Here is a 22,701-nt window from a genome sequence, read left to right as displayed (position 1 = left end):
TCCCAAAGAAAGCAGGTGTTGACAGATGTGAAAATTACCGAACTATCAGTTTAATAAGTCACAGCTGCAAAATACTAACGCGAATTCTTTACAGGCGAATGGAAAAACTGGTAGAAGCCGACCTCGGCGAAGATCAGTTTGGATTCCGCAGAAATGTTGGAACACGTGAGGCAATACTGACCCTACGACTGATCTTAGAAGCTAGATTAAGGAAAGGCAAACCTACATTACTAGCATTTGTAGACTTAGAGTAAGCTTTTGACAATGTTGACTGGAATACTCTCTTTCAAATTCTAAAGGTGGCGGGGTAAAATACATGGAGCGGAAGGCTATTTACAATTTGTACAGAAACCAGATGGCAGTTATGAGTCGAGGGGCAGGGAGTGAGACAGGGTTGTAACCTGTCCCTGATGTTATTCAATCTGTATATTGAGCAAGCAGTAAAGGAAACAAAAGAAAAATTCGGAGTAGGTATTAAAATCCATGGAGAAGAAATAAAAACTTTGAGGTTCGCCGATGACATTGTAATTCTGTCAGAGACAGCAAAGGACTTGGAAGAACAGTTGAACAGAATGGACAGTGTCTTGAAAGGAGGATATAAGATGAACATCAATGTAGTCGAATGAAGTCGGGTGATGCTGAGGGAATTAGACTAGGAAATGAGACACTTAAAGTAGTAAAGGAGTTTTGCTATTTGGGGAGCAAAATAACTGATGATGGTCGAAATAGAGAGGATATAAAATGTAGACTGGCAATGGCAAGGAAAGCGTTTCTGAAGAAGAGAAATTGGTTAACATCGAGTATAGATTTAAGTGTCAGGAAGTCGTTTCTGAAAGTATTTATATGGAGTGTAGCCATGTATGGAAGTGAAACATGGACGATAAATAGTTTAGACAAGAAGAGAATAGAAGCTTTCGAAATGTGGTGCTACAGAAGAATGCTGAAGATTAGATGGGTAGATCACATAACTCATGAGGAAGTATTGAATAGAACTGGGGAGAAGAGGAGTTTGTAGCACAACTTGACAAGAAGAAGGGACCGGTTGGTAGGACATGTTCTGAGGCATCAAGGGATCACAAATTTAGCATTGGAGGGCAGCGTGGAGGGTAAAAATCGTAAAGGGAGACCAAGAGATGAATACACTAAGCAGATTCAGAAGGATGTAGGTTGCAGTAAGTACTGGGAGATGAAGAAGCTTGCACAGGATAGAGTAGCATGGAGAGCTGCATCAAGCCAGTCTCAGGACTGAAGACAACAACAACGATGACTTTATTAGGCGGTAAACAACAGCAGAATCTGATAAAACTCTAAGGTGGTTCTCAGATTGTCTCCGAAATCATTTATGTGGATTAGAAATAGGTTAGAAATAGGAAAGGACCTTTAGCTCTTCCTTAGGGAACGACAGATAGCACTTCTGTTTTGCTCGATGACTTTTCGCCAGTTATTACAAACTGTGACCTCTCTGACAGGAAATTACACTTCCAGTACCACGGCTGAGGTGACACTCTGTAGGCTCGCAGTTTGATTATATGCCGTTTGTGAAGAATGGTGTCAAAAGTCTCGTGGAAACCAAAGAAATGGGATCACTTTGAGCCCATGTCGACAGCACTCTTTATTTCATGAGAATAAAAACTAACTGTGTTGCGCAACAACGGTATCTTCTGAATCCCTGCTATGTGTCAATAGTTCGATTTCTTCCAGGTAACTTGTAATGCGCGAACACAGCATATTTTCTAAAATCTTACAGCAAGTCGACGTCAGCTATATTGTTCTGTAATTCAATGCATTATTCATGTTTCCTTTGTTGATGTATTAGTGTGACCTGTGCAAGTTTCCGGTCATTGAGTAGGGATCTTTCGTCGAGCGAGCGTTTGTAAATGATTAGTAAGTATGAGGCTATTCTGTCAACGTACTCTGAAACGAACCTAACTGATATACAGTCTGTACCAGAAGACTTGCCGTTATTGATTTGAGTTGCTTTGCAGCATAGAGGATGTCTTCTTCTAAGTTACTCATGTTGGCAGCTACACTTCATTCGAATTCTGAAACATTCCTTCGTCTTCTTTGGTAAAGGAATTTCGGAAAACCGCACCTAGTGACCCCACTTCAGTGGCACTGCATTGGTAACATTGCCACCGGTATCGCGTGGTGAAGATTTTGTTTGTTTCTTGCCACTGGCGTGCTTTATGTAGGACAATATTCTCGACAATATTTCGAGACAAGAGTCTGTCGTACGTCCGACCTTTGTGTCAGCACAGTGAGTGTACTAATGTGTGCAAACTTAGCTTACCACTTACCGCACAAATGGATAAATCATCTGAACTGTCTTCTCAAGTCCAGGGTGTCAACCGACATTCTAAATAAATATGACCCTGGCCCTGTGAGGCAGTTAATATCAGGTGCAGATCGTAACAAAAATCATTAGAAATCCTGCTGTCACGTACCTAGAATGCATGAATTACTAAAAGTGAAAGTTTGGGGTCTATTCTAGAAAGAAAACACAGCTATTCCCTATTTTATTCTACATGTAATTTATCAACTGTTGCTTTCGGGGGTCAAATGATAAACAACAATCATGTTCAATTACTTTTGACACTCAATAACAAAATATTTAATTCTTGGACATATTGAAATGACGATTATTAAAATGGGTATCACTACACATGAAAATTTTTTTCACAGGAAAGAATGATTATTAAAAATCTTCGTCAGCTCATTTAAATCTATGCTGTCGTAGCTGGCCAGTGCACTGAGTTGGTGGAGAACAAATTTACTTTTTGAACCAACGAAAAAAAAAAAACTCTCATGTACAAAGTGTGAGGGTGGGTTAGTGTCCTAGCTTTTGATATTCAATGGTCAAAGCGTACGCAAGTTGAAGTGAGGAAATCTAGACTCAACATTTATTGTGGCCTAATACGTGATGGTACTTTACCAAGCGGCATCTGCAATTGCGTTGTCTCTGTGCTGGATCTGAAATGCAAATTCCCTACTCTGGCCGTGACTGAATTAAGTAACTACCGCTTTGCTATCTGTAGCCACGATACATGAAGTGTATGCTCCCCACTTTGCAGAAAGCAAAGCACCTATAGCCTTTGCTTATTTCCACATACTTCTGCGGTCCACCGCGAGACAAGAGAGATAGATTTTAGGTCTCAAAATGCTTTTATGTAATGGGGATCTTCCCACTGTGTCGCATCTGAGTCGCCAGTGTGGCTTCAGCCAATCACGGTCTCGCTAGAGGTGAATACATTTTTATTTTCTTGCTGGGTCGCAGCCTATCCCTGTTAATGACGTGCAGCCTCTTACCCTCCGTCCCAGCTTTATTTACGTTAAAAGGAATAGTGTAATGTTCTAGCCTCACCTCTTTTTGCGCTGAAGCTCGCCGTTATCATGCTAAATGGGAGTTTTACGATATCATTAACCACCTGCTTGGTTCGTCTCGAAAATGCATTTCGCTTTAACTTGTTTGATCCATGACATTGTCCATATTGTTAGAGGTTGTTTTGTTGGTTTTCAGTACATGAGATTAACGACAATTACCTTTTGTTGATATAATGTAATTATTATTTTCTGAGGATCTCATACTGTATTGTCCTGTCATTATGGGTCAAGCTCATGTAAGGTCCGTAAAATCCGGATACCTTAAAAATTTCGTTGTGGAAACAATTACAAACAATTCGCATAGCACCGTCCATAGTATGTTTCTCCCAGTATCTTTTAACCAAAGACCAGCAGACTCTGAGTTAAACATTCTGATTAAGCCCTCCCGAACCATCACGGTAAGTCCAGCGATGTGTGACCTTAAGGGCCATTGTACCACAAGTACTGTTACTGGAAGGCTGTGAAAAATGGTGATAACCTGAAAACAGTAACATGATGTCAAAGGGCGCAGCATCTGTATGCGAGTGAGCTAAAACGGGACACAATGATCACTGCCTACGTGATGGCTATGAAAGAAGATACAGAACAAATTCAGAAGTTCGTAGCCATTATCGCAGTATGTCAGTCTTACATATATGAAAGTGTAAAGGAGTTGTTCGGCGAGCTGAAAAGGGAATCTTCGAAAGTAAGGCGACATAGTTCTCGTGCAGTCCTGATTAAGAAATTTCAGGATACAATATTTACGTAACAGTGTTTACTAATTCTCCTGCCTCTACCACGTCTCGCACAGACAAGACGAGAGAAATTAGGACATCTACAAAGGTGTATGAGTAGTTATCCGTTCCTTTGCTCGCTACGCGACTGGATTGCATCAGAAGTCGCTAACACACTGACGGAAAAAAAATCTCAACACCAAGAACGAGATACGCGATATAAACGACAGTTGATAGCGCTGTTTCTACATCTGAAAGACGAAGTCTATTCTAAATTCGCGCCAGTCGCTTAAGAATGGTGCTATACCGCCACTATGAGGATGCAAACCAGGTTTGCTTTAAATCTACGCTGTAACTGTCATGAGCGCCATTAAAATTGCTACACCAAGAAGAAATGCAGATGATAAACGGATATTCATTCGACAAATGTATTGTACTAGAACTGACATGTGATTACATTTTCACGTAATTTGGGGACATAGATCCTGAGAAATCAGTACCCAGAACAACCACCTCTAGCCGTAATAACGGCCTTGATACGCCTGGGCATTGAGTCAAACAGGGCTTGGATGGCGTGTACAGGTACAGCTGCCCATGCAGCTTCAACACGATGCCACAGTTAATCAAGAGTAGTGACTGGCGTCTAGTGAGGAGCCAGTTGCTCGGACACCATTGACCAGACGTTTTCAATTGGTGAGATATCTGGAGAATGTGCTGGCCAGGGCAGCAGTCGAACATTTTCCGTATCCAGAATGGCCCGTACAGGACCTGCAACACACGGTTGTGCATTATCCTGTTGAACTGTAGGGTTTCGCAGGGATCGAATGAAGGGTAGAGCCATGAGTCGTAACAAATCTGAAATGTAACGTCCACTGTTCAAAGTGCCGTCAATGCGAACAAGAGGTGACCGAGACGTGTAACCAATGGCACCCCATACCATCACGCTGGGTAATACGCCGGTATGGCGATGACGAATACATGCTTCCAATGTCCGTTCACCGCGATGTCGCCAAACACGGATGCGACCATCGTTATGCTGTAAACAGAACCTGGATTCATACGAAAAAATGACGTTTTGCTATTCGTGCACCCAGGTTCGTCATTGAGTACACCATCGCAGGCGCTCCTATCTGTGATGCAGGATCAAGGGTAACCACAGCCATCGTCTCCGAGCTGATAGTCCATGCTGCTGCAAACGTCTAACTGTGCAGATGGTTGTTGTCTTGCAAACGTCCCCATCTGTTGACTCAGGGATCGAGACGTGGCTGCACGATCCGTTACAGAGAAGCGGATAAGATACCTGTCATCTCGACTGCTAGTGATACGAGGCCGTTCGGATTCAGCACGGCGTTCCGTATTACCCTCCTGAACCCACCGATTCCATATTATGCTAGCAGCCATTGGATCTTGAACAACGCGAGCAACAATGTTACGATACGATAAACCGCAATCGCGAATACAATTCGACCTTTTCAAAGTCGGAAACATGATGGTACGCATTTCTCCTCTTTACACGAGCCATCACAAAACGTTTCACCAGGCAACGCCGGTCAACTGCTGTTTGTGTATGAGAAATCAGTTGGAAACTTTCCTCATGTCAGCACGTTGTAGGTGTCGCCACCGGCGCCAACCTTGTGTGAATGCTCTGAAAAGCTAATCATTTGCATATCACAGCATTTTCTTTTTGTCGGTTAAATTTCGCGTCTGTAGCACGTCATCTTCGTGGTGTAGCAATTTTAATGGCCAGTAGTGTAATTACCTTTGAAAATGGACGTGGTGAGTTGATGTTAATTAAGAACAACTTTAACGCGATAATGAATTCGTTACCAACGCTTCACTTACTTTGAAAGAGGTCGTGTAACAGCGCTACGACTATCACGATGTTTGTTTTGCGATATTGCAGAAAGACTTGGCAGGATTGTAGCTACTGTACATGACAACTGGCAGCGGTGGTCACGAGAACGTATGGCAGCATGAAGACCAGGCTTCGGACGACCACGTGGCTCTGCCGAGAGGGAAGACAATCGCACGACTTTGACGCATGGCTCTAGCGCATCGAACTGCATCTGCAGCAACAATTTGATCAGCAGGTAGCGCCACAATGACATAAAGATCTGTTGATCTGTTACGGATCGTTTGCTTCAAGGACAGCTCTGAGCCAGACGCCCTGTGGCGTGCAATCCGCTGATCCCAAACCACCGGCATTTGTGACCTCAGTGATGTCAAGCGAGAGCTGATTGGTCGTCAGAGTGGAAATCTGTTGTGTTTTCTGATGGCATCTGTTTCTAACTCAGTGCCAGTTATGCCCATATTTTTGTTAGGAGGAGGTCACTTAAAGGGCTGCAACCTGTCTGCATGCTAAACACATTGGACCTACACCTGGAGTTATGCGCTTGGGCCCGATTTCGTATGACAGCTGGAGCACGCTCGTGCTTATTTCACGCATCCTTTCTGCAAATATGTACATCAGTTTGGTGATTCGACCTGTTGTGCTGCCATTCGTGAACAGCATTCCACCAGGTGTTTTCTATTAGGGTAACTCTTGGCCACATACCGCTGTCGCAACCCAACATGCTCTGCAGAGTGTTCGATAACCTGATCTGTCTCCAATGGAGCACATATGGGCCATCATTGGACGACAACACCAGCGCCATCCACAAACAGCGTTACCTGTTCCTGTACTGACTGACCAAGTGCAACAGGCATGAAACACCATCCCATAAACTCACATCCGACACCTGTACAGTACATCGCATGCACGTTTTGCATCCTTGCATTTAACATTCCGACTATTACACCGGTTACTAATGTTCCAGCATTTCATATTTTCAATGGCTTATCTCGCGCTTACATTAACATATGATCTTGCAATGTTAATCATATAATTATGTTACCTAGACAAATGAATTCCAGAAATCTCATTCCCCTTCATTAATTACTTCTTGGTGTTGCGATGTATTTTCCGTCAGCGTTTTTGCACGAAGTTCCCCCAACTTCCCCCTATACATTAGCTCGAGTAATACACCGACGAAAAAAAAAAAAAAAAAAAAAAAAAAAAAAAAAAAAAAAAAACACACAACATAATGGAAGAAAGATGTGTATCATACTAAAGTCACGTGACTATTTCAGTTTGATGTTGTCTACACGTGCTGTCTGCTATACTCACTACATACATATTCCCGCTCTATGATCTCTCTAAATAAGATGGACACAAAATTTTGTGCTTACAGCTCGGTCAGAAACAGGAACAACCAATAGCATACCACAGCATTCGTGTCAGGTCACGTGATGGTCCTTGCTTGCCACTTTGGAGACTCCATATTGGATTTCATCGCGTTTTATTGTTTCTGTATTATAAGTTGCGTGTTAAGACAGTATACCATTACAAGGTGACGGCGCATTGAAGATTTATCAGAAATGTCACTCTTGCTATGATTTGTTACAATTAAACATCAGTTAACGACACTTAAGTATTAAAAGGCTTTTATGAGGTCCCGAGACGAACAATAATAATGCCAAGTGTTGTATGTGAACGGTGTAGTTAGAGATATGTATTTGTGATGTGGGAGGCGGTAAATTCGCATTCTGCTACATGCTAAAACTTTTCCTCCATTTTCGTTTTTGCAACAGATTCTGGGTGCCTAGCAGTATGTTCCATAACATTCGATGTTATTTAACGTTGTCTCTCTCTCAGAACGATTTTGTGATTGCAGTCTGATTAAAAAACGTAACATAAAACTCCTGCAAGTGAAACGATGAGCAGTAATATCTGTATTCTAGCTTACTGCCAATACCCTGCTGTTTATTCCGAATTTGTCGCAATTTTCATGAGTGTGGATCAGTCCCCCAGAACTTAGAACTACTTAAACCTAACTAACCTAAGGACATCACACACATCCATGCCCGAGGCAGGATTCGAACCTGCGAACGTAGCGGTCGCGCGGTTCCAGACTGAAGCGCCTAGAACCGCTAGGCCACACCGGCCGGCGAGTGATAATGAACTTTGTGCAAAATAGGGAATGGACATTGAGGGTGCGGGTCTGACTGTGATTTGTACCCTAATTACCGTAACAAGTCTTACGTCTCCTAAATGATGATTTAGCCAATACCCTTGTCGCAGTGGTAACACCGGTTCCCGTCAGAACACCGAAGTTAAGCGCTGTCGGGCTGGGCTAGCACGTGCATGAGTGACCATCCCGTTTGCCGAGCGCTGTTGGCAAGCGGGGTCCAGTTAGCCCTTGTGAGGCAAACTAAGGAGCTACTTTATTGAGAAGTAGAGGCTCTGGTCTCGTAAACAGACATACATCTGGGACAGCGGTGTGCTGACCACATGCCCTTCCATATCCACCTTCAGTGACGACTGTGGGCTGAGGATGACACGGCGGCCGGTCGCTACCGTTGGGCCTTCCGAGGCCTATTCGGATGGAGCTTAGTTTGGTTTAGTTAAATGATGATTTAAGGACAAAAATATGCATTTGCTTGTAGCAGGCAACACTGTTCGCCAAGAGAACTGTTAAATACACTGTCTGCTACAAATTTCAAAAACGTTTTCGTTGAATTTTTACGCTAGTGAATGTTCTAGAAGCGGAAGCCAGCACCACGAGCACTCACGTATTGACTATATGGACGAACTTTTATTTCCCTCCCATTTTTCAGAAAAATAACTGCAGTGACAAAATGCCCTATTTCATGAATCGTTTGCTGACTAAATGTTCCCACAATGTCTCACATCTAAACATTCTGCTTTCATAATGTCTGCCACGGCACCCACAGAACACCAAAGGTAAAAATGATTACGGCAGACCTCCCACGGCTAATCGGAAATGAAGGAATCCTATTGCGTCTGAAATGCGATTCGTTGTTCTTGTTTCGGGCCGAGCTGTGCCTAAGGTAATTTTGTGAGTAGTAGATTACTGGTCCTGTCTTTAATGTACCTCTGTGCACACAGGCTGGGCGAGACACCGCACTGCAGCGAGTACGAACTGGACAGGAGCGGCGAGCCCCGCTGGCAGTGGCTGGACAACCCGCATTTCTGACGTCAATACCGGCCGGCGCCGTGTTGGAACTGGAGGCCACAGCTCACCTCACCATCTCGCAACACTGCTTCAATCTACAGCTCCGTTTCTTGCAACTCTTACTGTTGAGGTTGCTCCACAATGCCCAATAAACTTTTTTCTTTATAAAGAAAATCCCAGAGGTTCTTGTTAAAAGTATGCACATAATTTGTTGATTTTGTGGGAAAAAATTTGGGCCGATCCTTTTCTTCTGTCCATTAATATGGTTTTTACTTTAACAGCAGCATATGACAATGTAACGGGTGCTTATAATTGAAGTGCAGCTACTCAAAGAGGTCCATTATTGGCTATAGTTATCATAGGACAGGGAAATTTGGTAGACATTCAAATGTGTTAGAGTGCAACCAGTTTTGGCCACCAGAGGCAAATCTGACATTGTGAATGAAAGAAATTCGTATAGAAATATTTACATTTGTAATAGATTAGGAATGGAACTTGAGCATAAAGGGTCAAACACGTGATAAAAGCATATGTTGACTTTATTATTAACTGCCAATTGCACAACCAGTTCAATATCAACACTGTAGACATTGACAAGTTACTGTACAGTGTCACATTTGCACCTGGTGTTCCAACAACTAGAGCAACAATGTGGCAGTACCCAGCCCACTTCACCCTGTGTCCATTTGGGTGGAATGAAATTATCAACAAAGGAATTATATACTATCAACAAAGGAAGTATAATAATAATATCTGCTTCAGAATTGGGTTTTCCAGTGAATCCAGCGATTTCAATTGTTTGTGGTTCAAAAAAAGGAATTGGAATTTTTTGATTTTTCAGTCTTTCTTGTTCTGGTTCAAGTGAATATTTTTGTTCGTATTTAACAACAGGAACATGAATTTCCATACTTTTAACAACAATTTTACCTTCTTTATCATTATTACTAAGCCATCTAAGAATAAAATATTCTGATCTTTTCTGGGGCTCCAAGTGAAAACTACTATTGAATCTCCTTCCTTTATTACTTCTTTAAAATGCTTAAAAATACACCAAATAATTCTAATGGGTAAAGTACTTCATTTTGTTAGGTTTTCAGTTTTACTATTGTTAAAAATATGTCGTTCCATAATTATTTCATTTGATAGAGAAGAAGTTAATTGAAAAGAGTTGAGGAAGAAATAAATGGGTGTTCAAATCCAGACAAAATATTGTTTTCTTTTTTAATTGTAATAACATCAAATAACTTTAACACATAATTATCAGTTAGTTAAATATTTGATTTACCATCATATACTGAAAAATCTGTTCCATCTGTGTGAATAACATCAAATGTCACATAGAGTTGTGAATAATTAGGCTGAATCCAACCATCACCTATATTAATATTAATATATGTTTTCTTGTTTGGATTCTTTAAATTATTCTTTGTTTTCTCATTAACAGGAAATGAGTACAACTGATAACTCTTGATTTTGTTCTTTATTTATTAAGGAAAAAATTATTAACCTGATTTTAAAATTACTGCTACACAAGCACTAATTAGGTCAATCAAATTATCATTTTCATCACTTGTAGTTATTTCTAAATTCTGAATTGCATCAAAAATTAGAATATTTACAGACTAATTTGGTCCACTAATTATTGGTCCTCCAAATTCAGGATTTGGTTTAATGAAGAAATAATATTAGTTTATCTATGAAAATGATCAGTAGGTTTAACAATCATTCCATCAGATGGATTAAAATTTATATTAATTAAATCAAATGCAATAATTTTAGGAACATCATTAGCAACTATTTTTTCATTAACTTCGATAATTTGATGATTAAATACAAAAATTTGTCCCATAAATCTTCTTTCTCCATAAATAATTTAATGTCACTTTCAGTAATGCAGATATTAGTTTTTTCGATTGAATAAATGCTTCAAACTATACACCAAAAGGTATTTCTATCACTTCTCTTTCGGTATACAATTTGTTATTTTTTGATGTAATATTTGGACTTAAGAAAGGTGTATAATATGAAACTAATGAAACATTTCTATAAGTTTCTCTTATTGGTACAGTTCAACTTTTTTCAGACAGATGAATTATCACACAATCAAAATAATCTAGTCATTCTTATTAATGAAATTTATTCAATTAAATGACAGATTGAGAACAAAAATAAGAATTCAGGAAAGGGAATTAAAAAATAAACTAGGTACAATTTTACCAAATTCTATTCGATGTTCAATAACAGGACCAAGGAGTCGTGGAAAAACAGTGTTAATGTTTGATAATTATATTATAGCCCCAGGATGGTTAAACTGGAATAAAATTTCTGCATTTATTCTAAAAGTTTAGATCAACCACAAATGTTAAGAATTCATAAAAGGATATGAAAAAATTGAAGATAAATTAATGGAAAAATTACTACTTTTATTGAAAGTATTGATGAAATTATTGCATTGGATGAATGTGAATATAATTCAGTTGCAGTTTTTGATGATTTCATTCTTGAAAAGCAAGATACAGTTCAAGAATATCTTACAGGCGGTAAAAGTTTGTTTTTTATTCAAGTCAAATGTATTCAAAAATACCAGAACAGTTAGTTAGAGAAAATCATAATTTTCTAAATATTTTCAGGCAAGATGATACAAATTGAAATCATATTTATCACGAGTTTGTTGGACTTTATTTAAAATTTGGTGATTTTAAAGAGATGTGTAGTAAATGTTGGAGTAAAGATGAATTTGGTTTTATAACAATAGATATGACAAGAAAAATCAGTAAAAGTAAATACAGAGAAATGAAGCTGCACCACATGACCTATTCCATTCACAGATTCATCAAATTCAGAAGTGGCCTTTTCCACATAATTAAGGTGGCTATTTCCCTTCTCAAACTGAGAGTTTCCCTGCACTTCAATAGGAAATCTAATCCTGATATTGCTTCTACTGTCAGATGAGAGACAATCAAAAATACTGCCATCAAAACATGTTCTTGAGACACAAACTTTGTCTGGCTTTTTTCCCTTCACATCAGTACCTTTCCCTTGGAAGCTCCTCTGACCTTTTCTCTTTTGTAATGGCAATGTTGACTACTTCTTTTCTCTGCAACAACAACTGAAATCATCTTCACATAATACCAAGGCTTGGCTACCTAAATCCAAAATACATGGAACAATTACATTATTGATGGTTACACTAACCATAGGAAACTTGTAGGAATTTACCTCTTCATTCTCTTCAACTAACACTTCTCTTATCTCTCCATAACCTACATACAACATTTCTGTACTATTTAAAATTCTTTGAAAATCGAGAGCCACCTCACTTAGTTATCTCCTGCCGCAAGACTCTTCTACATTGCTCACATTGCATTGAGGGTGAGCTGACCGTACTTTGAATTGCATCGTGATGAACGATTGTCAGACCGCTGCCGATTTTCATGAAACACGCTTCTGTCATGGTTGTGTGGACGCCGCCCCCACGTCCCATGGCCTTTGTTGCCGCACTGCGGATTAAAATTGCAGTAGGGCATCTCTCAGACTTAGTTCATCGTTGCGCGTCCACGTATTATCGCCTCTTCGTGCATTGTTTGAATCAATTACTTGAATCTTGCAATGATTGTTGAAATGAGACAAAGTCTTGCAGTTTTCGTCACGCAATGGCTACCTTTCTCCGCAGTTTCGTCGTCAACTTGGTCAAACTGATAAACTCTGGGCCAGGGGCGATTCTAGAAGTCAGTCAAAGGAGGGGGGGGGGGGGGTTGGGGAAATGGAAGATCGCTAGCAAATTACCGACAAACTGGTAAAATTTGGTGTTGCTTAAAGTAGTTTTTGGTAACTGTTTTGGAGTTCAAGGTAAAAAACGTGTATTAATAAATAATAATTATTTAATAATAATAATAATTATTATTATTAATAAGTGATAAGATATAATTAAACTCCCATTTTAAGTTAAATGATATTTATTGGTTTAGATAAAAAAATACATTGCAATCTATATTGCTACATAATTATAAAAATCTGTTGGAGTAATATATTCACCCATTTCTGAAGTCATTTTATCCAGTGTAATATGATACTCCATTGGGGGAGGGACCTATAGCCCCCATAGCCCTCCCCCCCTTGTCCCCACCCCTGTCTGGAGCTTACTAAGGCTGATCGAAATATTGCTTTTCCTTTATCATTTCCCGAGAAAACTTCACTGGACCCCGTTCTGTACTCTCACTGCAATTTTATTTCATTAAGATATTAAGTTTGATTCGGTCCTGCACACTTTTCGACCACAATTCGTGCAAGAACGTGCTACACAAATCTACGTATGTGACGCAATCGCTTATCAAACTTTTGCCTCCTTGCACTCGCTTCTTCGCCTGAATTTCTACACACAGACTTCATTCTCATAACGTTACTCCAAGATCAGGAAAATGTGTTTGTAAATTGCGACCGCCATACTTGGCGACGCTGCTGGTTTTAGGATCTGGATAGTGCGAATAATTGAGGAATGATACGAAATGTCACCTGCACGTTTCCCCATCTTCGTTCGTTTTGCTGGAGCTCCCTCTCCGAGCAATTTCTGTATGTTACTCAATCTTTCCGCGAGAGCTCTGATTTCTTTAGTGTCTGTTCGTCTCCTTTTATTCACATTAACAACATCGCTTTTACCATTTTAGCTGCTCGGGAAAATACGACTGTGGTTTTAATTAAAAAATATGTTCAAAATGTACAACTGTGTGTGAAATCTTATGGGGCTTAACTGCTAAGGTCATCAGTCCCTAAACTTACACACTACTTAACCTAAATTATCCTAAGGGCAAACACACACACCCATGCCCGAGGGAGGACATGAATCTCCGCCGGGACCAGCCGCACAATCCTGTGGTTTTAATTATTTCGGACTAAACTTGCCGATACTTTTGAATTTGGTTTGTTTCTTTCGATTTGTGTCTGCTTAAATCGCAGCAGAGACTGTACTTCCTCACGGTACCTCACTGCTACTGGCTGAGTTGTTGTGTCTAGACAAGACAGCTTAGACACAATGAGAGGAAGCCAAAAGGCACGCGCTACGCTCACGCAGATGGGCGTGAGGTCTGAAACAGGATACGTAATGAATGCTATAAAGAAAAGTACGTAGCTTCTGGAATACTTAACTTTAATCCATCCTTTTGGTACATCTGGAGATTGTGGCGATACAAGTGAGACTCTTTAGATACATGCAATGTTACTAATGGCGCCTTGCTAGGTCGTAGCCATTGACTTAGCTGAAGGCTATTCTAACTATCTGCTCTGCAAATGAGCGAGGCTTCGACAGTGTGCATCGCTAGCTACGTCGTCCGTACAACTGGGGCGAGTGCTAGTCCTTATCTCGAGACCTGCCTTGTGGTGGCGCTCGGTCTGCGATCACACAGTGGCGACACGCGGGTCCGACATGTACTAATGGACCGCGGCCGATTTAAAGCTACCATCTAGCAAGTGTGGGGTCTGGCGGTGACACCACATGAGTTCTATCAGATTCAGCGTCAATATGTAATGTAACCTCTTCAATGGCCTTGGCAAGTTCAAGTTTGCTCCCAATTTTACCAGCTTGTTTGAATTATGTTTCCAGTGCAACCTCTTGTTACTTGGCTTGTTGACAAACTCACTCTAGTGTTTCATACTGTTTCGAACGTACACACGTCAAAAAAGGTTTGCATCACCTCGGTTCCGAGACCTCCGGAACCAGTACAGAAAACTGGAATAGAGATCAACATCATTTCCGCCCATTTTATTGCTCATGAAAACCACAAATGGCATGTTGTACCACAATATAGCGAGACCTTCAGAGGTGGTGGTCCAGATTGCTGTACACACCCATATCTCTTATACCCAGTAGGACGTCCTCTTGCATTGATGCATGCCTGTATTCGTCGTGGCGTACTATCCACAAGTTCATCAAGGCACTGTTTTCCAGATTGTCCCACTTCTCAACGGCGATTCGGCGTAGATCCCTCAGAGTTGTTGGTGGGTCACGCTGCCTTTTCAATCATTCGCAGGCATGTTCGATATGGATCATGCCTGGAGAACATGCTGTCCACTGTAGTCGAGCGATGCCGCTATCCTGAAGGAAGTCATTCACAAAATGTGCACGATGGGGCCGCGAATTGTCATGAAGACGAATGCCTCGCCAACATGCTGCCGATATGGCTACACTATTGGTCGGAGTATACATTTACGCACCGTACAGCCGTTACGGCGTCCTCCATGACCACTAGCGTTGTGCGTCGACCCCACATAATGCCATCCTAAAACAGCAGGGAACCTCCACCTAGCTGCACTCGCTGCACAGTGTGTCTAAGGCATTCAGCCTGACCAGGTTGCCTCTAAACACGTCTCCGATGATTGTCTGGTTGAAGGGATATGCGACACTCATCGGTGAAGAGAACGGGATGCCAATCATGAGCGGTCCATTCGGCATTTTGTTTGGCCCATCTGTACAGCGCTGCATTGTGTCGTGGTCGCAAAGATGCATAGTTTGGGTCGTAACACGATGTCCTGTGGCTGCACGAAAAGCATTATTCAACATGGTGGCGTTGCTGTCAGGGTTGATCCGAGCCATAATATGCAGGGAACGGTCATCCACTGCAGTAGTAGGGTGGCCTGATCGAGGCATGTCATCGACAGTTCCTGTCTGTCTGTACGTTCTCCACGTGCGAACAACATCGCTTTCGTTCACTCCGAGACGCCTGGACGCTTCCCTTGTTGAGAGCTCTTCCTGGCACAAAGTAACAACGTGGATGTGATGGAACCGCGATATTGACCGTCTAGGCAAAGTTGAACTACAGACAACACGAGCCGTGTACCTCATTCCAGGTAGAATGACTGGAACTGATCGGCTGTCTGATACCCTCCGTCTAATAGGCGCTGCTCATGGATACTTGTTTACATGTTTGGGCGGGTTTTAGTGACATCTCTGAACAGTCAAAGGGACTGTGTCTGTGATACAATATCCACAGTAAACGTTTATCTTCAGGCCGGCCACGGTGGCCGAGCGGTTGTAGGCCCTTCAGTTTGGAACCGTGCGACTGCTACAGTCGCAGGTTCGAATCTTGCATCGGGCATGGATGTGTGTGATGTCCTTAGGTTAGTTAGGTTTAAGTAGTTCTAAGTTCTAGGCGACTGATGACCTCAGAAGTTAAGTCGCATAGTGCTCAGAGCCATTTTAACCATTTATCTCTGCTAATGTTTGATCTTATTCGTCGAATCGTCTGTTAAGTGTCTTACGTTGATCTCGAATTTCTTTTATTTTCAAAGCCCCCTTGTTCACCGAAACGTTTATTAATCTCCTTAAATTTCTGCTTATTCCCTTCGAATCGTGTATTAAGTTTCTGTTTACTCTCATTGAATCCTTTATTAAATTCCTTCTTACTCTCATCGAATCATTTATTGATTGCTCTTGTCATATCCTGCAAACATTCCGTGAGTGCATTATTTTGCGTAAGCTTTCGGACACCTTTGTTTATTTCCATCTTAAGGCTTGCAAGCGACACACCACGCGCAGAGCATGGCTCGCCGTCTGCACAGAGCAGGCTAGGCACAAACTGAGACGCGCATAGCGCGTGTGGCGTGTCGCAGGACAGAGCACATTTTTGTACCTTAGAGAACAAAGTGCAACCGCGCAAGTTGGTACGAGAGACGATAGTGAGGCGACGCGCACCTGATGTAGGTAACGCGGCGTTGTGACTGTGACACAGTTTCTCGCGCCGCGCGCCGCACTAGCACTGCTGGAGGGATGAGGTGGCGAGCGGCAAAGCAGTTCGTCAGTGCGCTCCTTACGCCATCGGGCATATGGGCAGTGGTAGCGTCAGCTGTGTGTTTCGCTTTTCGTCATTAAAGCTGTTGATCTACTTTTGTTAGTGTATTATATTTTTCAGTCATTCATACTATATAGTTTTGCTGTGTTTTTAGTTATTGTTTTTGTTTTGTCCTGAACAATACACACTTCGGTGACTAGTGAGCCATTAGCCATTTGCCGCCTATTAAGCTGTCATACCTGTACGATTTGTTACAATAATTCGAAAAGTGGGATTTCCATAGATGTATCGCCTTTGTGTTCCTGATAAAAATCATCAATGATCTGTAGTGTATAAATTTCACTGTGGTTTGTTGGATATGGATGTAATAAAGAGACATTATACTACTGAATGCAGACATCACATTTTTACTGTACGCTAGAAACAGCCCGCACGAATGACAATGTTTTTATTGGTACATCGACACTGCATCAGCATTAATAAACCAATTATTGAACAGGCTGTGCAAGTAAAGAATGAAGTCAGTAATATTCCGAAAGATTCCAATGTATGAGTCTCCCTAAAGAATGTGGCGATTTGATATATTTAATTTGCTGAAATGTATTGCCTGAAAGGGCACACCCTTAGTTATTTTCACATTTCTCAGATGAAAAACAGGAAAAACAGAAAAATTTGCTTTAGTAACTTTCCATTCCCGTCATTCACAACTACAAATACGAAGAATTACGGGGATTCCGCCAAATCTGAAACAGAATTGGCGATATATATTTGTGTGAATTGCTAATCTTTTCTTATTTGAAGAAGAATCGTCATTTATGAGAAAGGGCTAAATTTATCTTGTTGACGGGTTTTTATTTTGCTTCTTTTGACAAAGTATAATTTATACAAACTCACTTTGCAGTAGATGTTGCGATAGAATCCTAAAACAGAGTGTCACATTAAATAAAGAGAGGTTAACAGCTTACACAAAACCTCATTGCGTCGGTTAGCAGTAACATAAGAGAAGATATTTCATGTTTATTTTCATTCCGGGAAATTCTCTGTTCTCTATCTGTCAATGAATCTAAAAAAATACAGTACCGAACTGAAAGACATAAAATAAAAACTATAGCTTTTGCTATTCCGGCCTTCTGTGGCCGAGTGGTTCTAGGCGCTTCAGTTCGGAACCGCGCTGCTGCAACGGTCGCAGGTTCGAATCCTGCCTCGGGCATGGATGTGTGTGATGTCCTTAGGTTAGTTAGGTTTGAGTAGTTATAAGTCTAGGGGACTGATGATCTCAGATGTTAAGTCCCATAGTGCTCAGATCCATTTCATTTTTTTCTTTTGCTTTATCGCCGTATATAAAGTTCCGAGTGTTAACCATTTGGCGAAATACTCTTCTCCTTGCGTGCTATCACTTGCCAAAATATGGTTCGATTTCTCGACCAGTTTAGGAGATATGAGGGATGTTATGAATAAATATTCCATTCCCACGAGCGTGTGATCGGAAGCGTACGCGCTACATGACATCCGTTATTTTTCATTCCAAACTTATCGAACATTTCTCAGTCTATTAGTTAAATGTGAATAAAGCAAGAAGTATTATCATTAGCGAGATGACCATGAAGCCGACATATAAAGCTAGATGTAACCTAAAAAGCAATTGTTTTTACCTAATAGTTTGGAAAATTTGGAAATTTGTGGTAAGGTCTTACGGGACGAAATTGCTGCGGTCAGCAATCCCTAAGCTTACACTACTTAATATACCTTAAACTAACTTACACTAAGGACAACACACACACCCATGCTCGAGGGAGGACTCGAACCGCCGACGGGGTGAGCCGCGCGAACCGTGACAAAGCGCCTAATAGTTTGAGGGAGATTACAGGGCGTACATCAATTCTGCCAGCGCATCCTCACTTACTATGCTTGCGATCTTCACACGAAAAAATATTGAAAACAGTTTCCCGTGAGTCCAGTATAATAAACGTACTAATAAATACTGAAACATTACCACAAAATCTGACAACTATTACAACACTGAGAGCAACCAATACGCAGTGCCATTAATCGTGAATACAAAATGAGTGAGAGAATCCTGAAAAGAGTGATTGATACTGTTATATGTTTCTGTCTGCTTTACTAGAGGATCTGAGTATTCTAGATTTAATCCTGGCAGGGCTGCCACGAACTGCTTTGTGAATAATCTGTCAAAGGGTCGTTTCCATGACTCTGGTGTTTAAGCTTTCATTGATTCTGATGCTCTCGCTTGTGTTCCTTGATTCAATGCTTGCCAAATAACCATTAAAGGGAAACGCGTATCGTTTAATTGGTTAGCACATTTAATTATGATTCAATGAATCTGTTTTGGAACACGTAACATAAAGGGGGAACACAAGCAAACAAACAACGCAACCAACCGAGAGCATCTGTACCATTATCAGACACGATATACTCTTATATGGATTCTTTACTTTCATTCATTTCTGATATGACATTACTATATCATGAGGGATCATTTGAGGATTACATTTACTGGATACGGGACAGGGGCTGGAATTACTGTTATATACATGTAAGATTTTCGTTTCAATATCACTTTATTGAGCAACACACCCCTGGTCTCAATCCTATACAAATTAACATTCATTAAGTTACGAGGGCATGATGAGCACTCCCTCTAACCTAAATCGTCTGTCAATTCAGTGAAATGCACAGGTAGAAAGTTATGTTTCTCTTGGGATTATTATTTCCGTACGACACTCTCGTACTCATGCCACTCAGGGACTGAGTATTACTATTTTAATTTCGAGGTCCCACTCTGATTTTAGCGGGAACAACATAGCACACTAGGACGCGATGTTATAGTGTGAGGTCGGGTGGTATGCAAGCAGTTAGTGCACAAAAACTAAATACATTCTATTAAATCCGACACAAGAACGCTTGCAAAAACCACACTGGATTTCTACAAGAATGATTGTATGTAATGACGAACCAACCACAACATTTTGTTAACATCTTGTCATTGCAAATAAATTTACTCATCATCTTCGATCGGTCTTAGATAGTGTCACTTATTGGCACGAACCACACGCAGTCTGTACTCTGTATTTCCACTAGAACGATCGTTAGGTCATCGACCTGGAAATCAATGGCTCCAAATTATTCACCATCTGTGATCGTTTTTGGCTTTTATATTATAATTTCACACGCAAAGCAAAAGCTAACTGAATTTAATTTAGGATGCTGGCGGGCGTTTCTCGGCACACTACTGCGTACGTGTATGCTTACAGACAACAAAGAAAAAAAATAAATCTGATCGTATAACTTCGCACATGAAATTAGTTAAATATTTCACACTGTACACACGCCCAGTTCCTAAACTGAAAGTACAATAAGGAAATTATTACTCTTTGTCACACTGTTAAGAGCACATGACTGAAAGTTGCCACAGGGAGAAGCCCACACTATCAATAAAAATCTTACAAATTCTGGAATTTAATAAAATGAAATAATTAAACCACGTCTGACTGAAAAGCTATTGCGGATGCTGAAGGCACCATAGGATTAACAACTTAAAACTGAATTACAAAACTCTCCACCCTTAAGTTAGAATCGTGAATTCTAACTACACAGTATACTCAGGGAACAACTACAAATCGTGGTCGTAACGGCACTATGATGATGCTAGAAAGCAACGGATCTATGACATACCTCATCCCATTGTTAAATTAACAAACTGCTTGACGGAGACCAGCACAGGTTCCGTCCGTACTTTCAGCCAACCAGAACCCGAGTGACGAGAAATGGCGGAGCACCCCGACGGTGGTGGGAGGAGGACCTGCTACCGACCCCCGCATACTTTCCCAGTACTGGTGCATCTGTTCTAGTCTACCTACGATAGTTGGGTTGGCACCAAACCAAACGAAACATACATCTTTCCATTACATCTGTCCTATTTACAGAATGACGCCCAAAAGAAACTTGCAGCATAACAGGAGTGGGAAGGGGATGGGCATTAAAACATAATCAGATAAACACAGAGGCATTCATCTCTTCACCAGAGCTTATCGATACCAGAGAAAATAGTTAGAAAGACCAGTCTGTCATTACGAATAAAGAAACTCTCAATGCCTTAAGATAGTGTAATTGGCCAGAACAACCAGTTCCGTCTCAGTAACGAAAACTTCCTAGTTGTCCGTGTTTAAAATAGAAGACAGAGTTCACGAGAAAATTTCATGTTGGTTTGGAGTGACAGGGTGCAAAATGTAATACACAGAGCTGTAACGTCGGGCACCAGCAGCGGCTCCAACCTGGCTGGGCATCAAGTAGAACTGAGCATGGACGACAGGCGAGGCAGGTGAGGGCGTGTAGCCCCGTGCTGTGTCAGCTCTGATTCAGAGTTTAGCACTCGTAGTGGCCGTGAGGGGTGACATTCCCGTCTCCCAACATCCCATGGCAACATGGTCTCAACAGAGATCTGCAGGAGGTACTAGTCCCGGCCATGAGAGTGGTAAAATACGATTTGTGTCGAGGTAGGTTAATAATAGCATTTAGTCCTGCGATAAGGTGTTCAAAGATAATGTTACATAGATGTCATTACCATCAAACAGAAATATACCGCCTGCTGCCCATATTTCCAGCTAAGTGACCTAAATTGTCTTGTGTACCCATTGTGGCCCCAAAATATCACTCCAGGTGCTGGGTCCGGTGGATGATGACACTCAGACAGGCAATGTGTTTTCTCATTGTAGGATTCGCACACGAGTACGTCAGTCATGATGCTGTATGCAGAACTGTAACTCATGCATTATGAGACAAGGGTGCTTCTACCATTTGTATGGCTGTTCACAAGCGCACCACTATCGAGAAGACTCTTTGTGCTATTGCAACAAGGAAAGCTGCCACAACGGTCGCTGTGCTGACAGTCAGCGGTGCTCCAGACTCATCACACTGTCCACGTGGGAAATTCCATTGCTCCAAACAAACCTGATTTCTTGACTCGTCTGTATGATGCAGTGTGGCCTAATGTCACTCTGCCGGCCGCTGGTGGCCGAGCGGTTCTAGGCGCTTCAGTCTGGAACCGCGCGACCGCTACGGTCGCAGGTTTGAATCCTGCCTCGGGCATGGATGTGTGTGATGTCCTTAGGTTAGTTAGGTTTAAGTAGTTCTACGTCCTAGGGGACTGATGACCTGAGATGTTTAGTCCCATAGTTCTCAGAGCCATTTGAACCGTTTTAATGTCACTTTTATGTTCGCCACTAATCGCTGAGATCCTGCGCAGCGTTGAGTATATAGATTCTGATCCCTTGAACTTATGTTCATATAATGTGGAATCCTGACCTGGAGCCTTACCACTCTGCAACCGTCCTGGGGGCTCTGACTGCAGGCGCATGACACAAACATGGCCGCCACTGCAGGCGCTGTCCCAGCTGAGAGCGGAGCGAACCAGGTCTGGGGTCCCCAGCTCACTATCCTGGCTGGCGACGTGAGCGAGTGGGAGTTTCATGCTGTCAGTGCCGGGACTGAGCAGTGCTCAACACTATTATTATTCGATATGCTTATTTAACCTCTCCTATTTAAATTAAAACACTGCAATTAAGCACGAAAGAACTTGCGACAGCCTGTAGCGAAATTTTGATTCTAAAGGATTAGTTCCTCCATCTACTCCGCAAAGCCCTTGTCGACACTTCGCTGATCGAATTTTCTACTAATTTTATAGGGTTCTTGTCCCCATTGCATTCATATGGAGGGACAGGTGACCGTATGGGTGCCACAGTACACGCCCTAACCTCTCGTATCCTGTCTTCATGGACCGGTGAGGAACATGGT

The 22,701-nt window shown here is 41.6% G+C and overlaps 1 protein-coding gene across 1 annotated transcript in view; it reads left to right on the top strand.

Moving 5' to 3' along the window:
* Window positions 1-9,638, top strand: part of LOC124712464 (phospholipase A2-like) — a 72,526-nt gene extending 62,888 nt beyond the window's left edge. The window contains exon 7 of the mRNA XM_047242760.1: window positions 9,043-9,638. Coding sequence (XP_047098716.1) covers window positions 9,043-9,130 — 88 coding nt within the window. The 3' untranslated portion in view covers window positions 9,131-9,638. The remainder of the gene's footprint in view (window positions 1-9,042) is intronic.
* The last annotated feature ends 13,063 nt before the right edge of the window (window positions 9,639-22,701 follow it).

The sequence above is a fragment of the Schistocerca piceifrons genome, chromosome 8 (assembly GCF_021461385.2).
Source record: "Schistocerca piceifrons isolate TAMUIC-IGC-003096 chromosome 8, iqSchPice1.1, whole genome shotgun sequence".
NCBI classification, from domain to species: Eukaryota; Metazoa; Arthropoda; class Insecta; order Orthoptera; family Acrididae; genus Schistocerca; species Schistocerca piceifrons.
The sequence above is the reverse complement of the archived record's forward strand: the minus strand, read 5'-3'. Positions and strand labels throughout refer to the sequence as shown.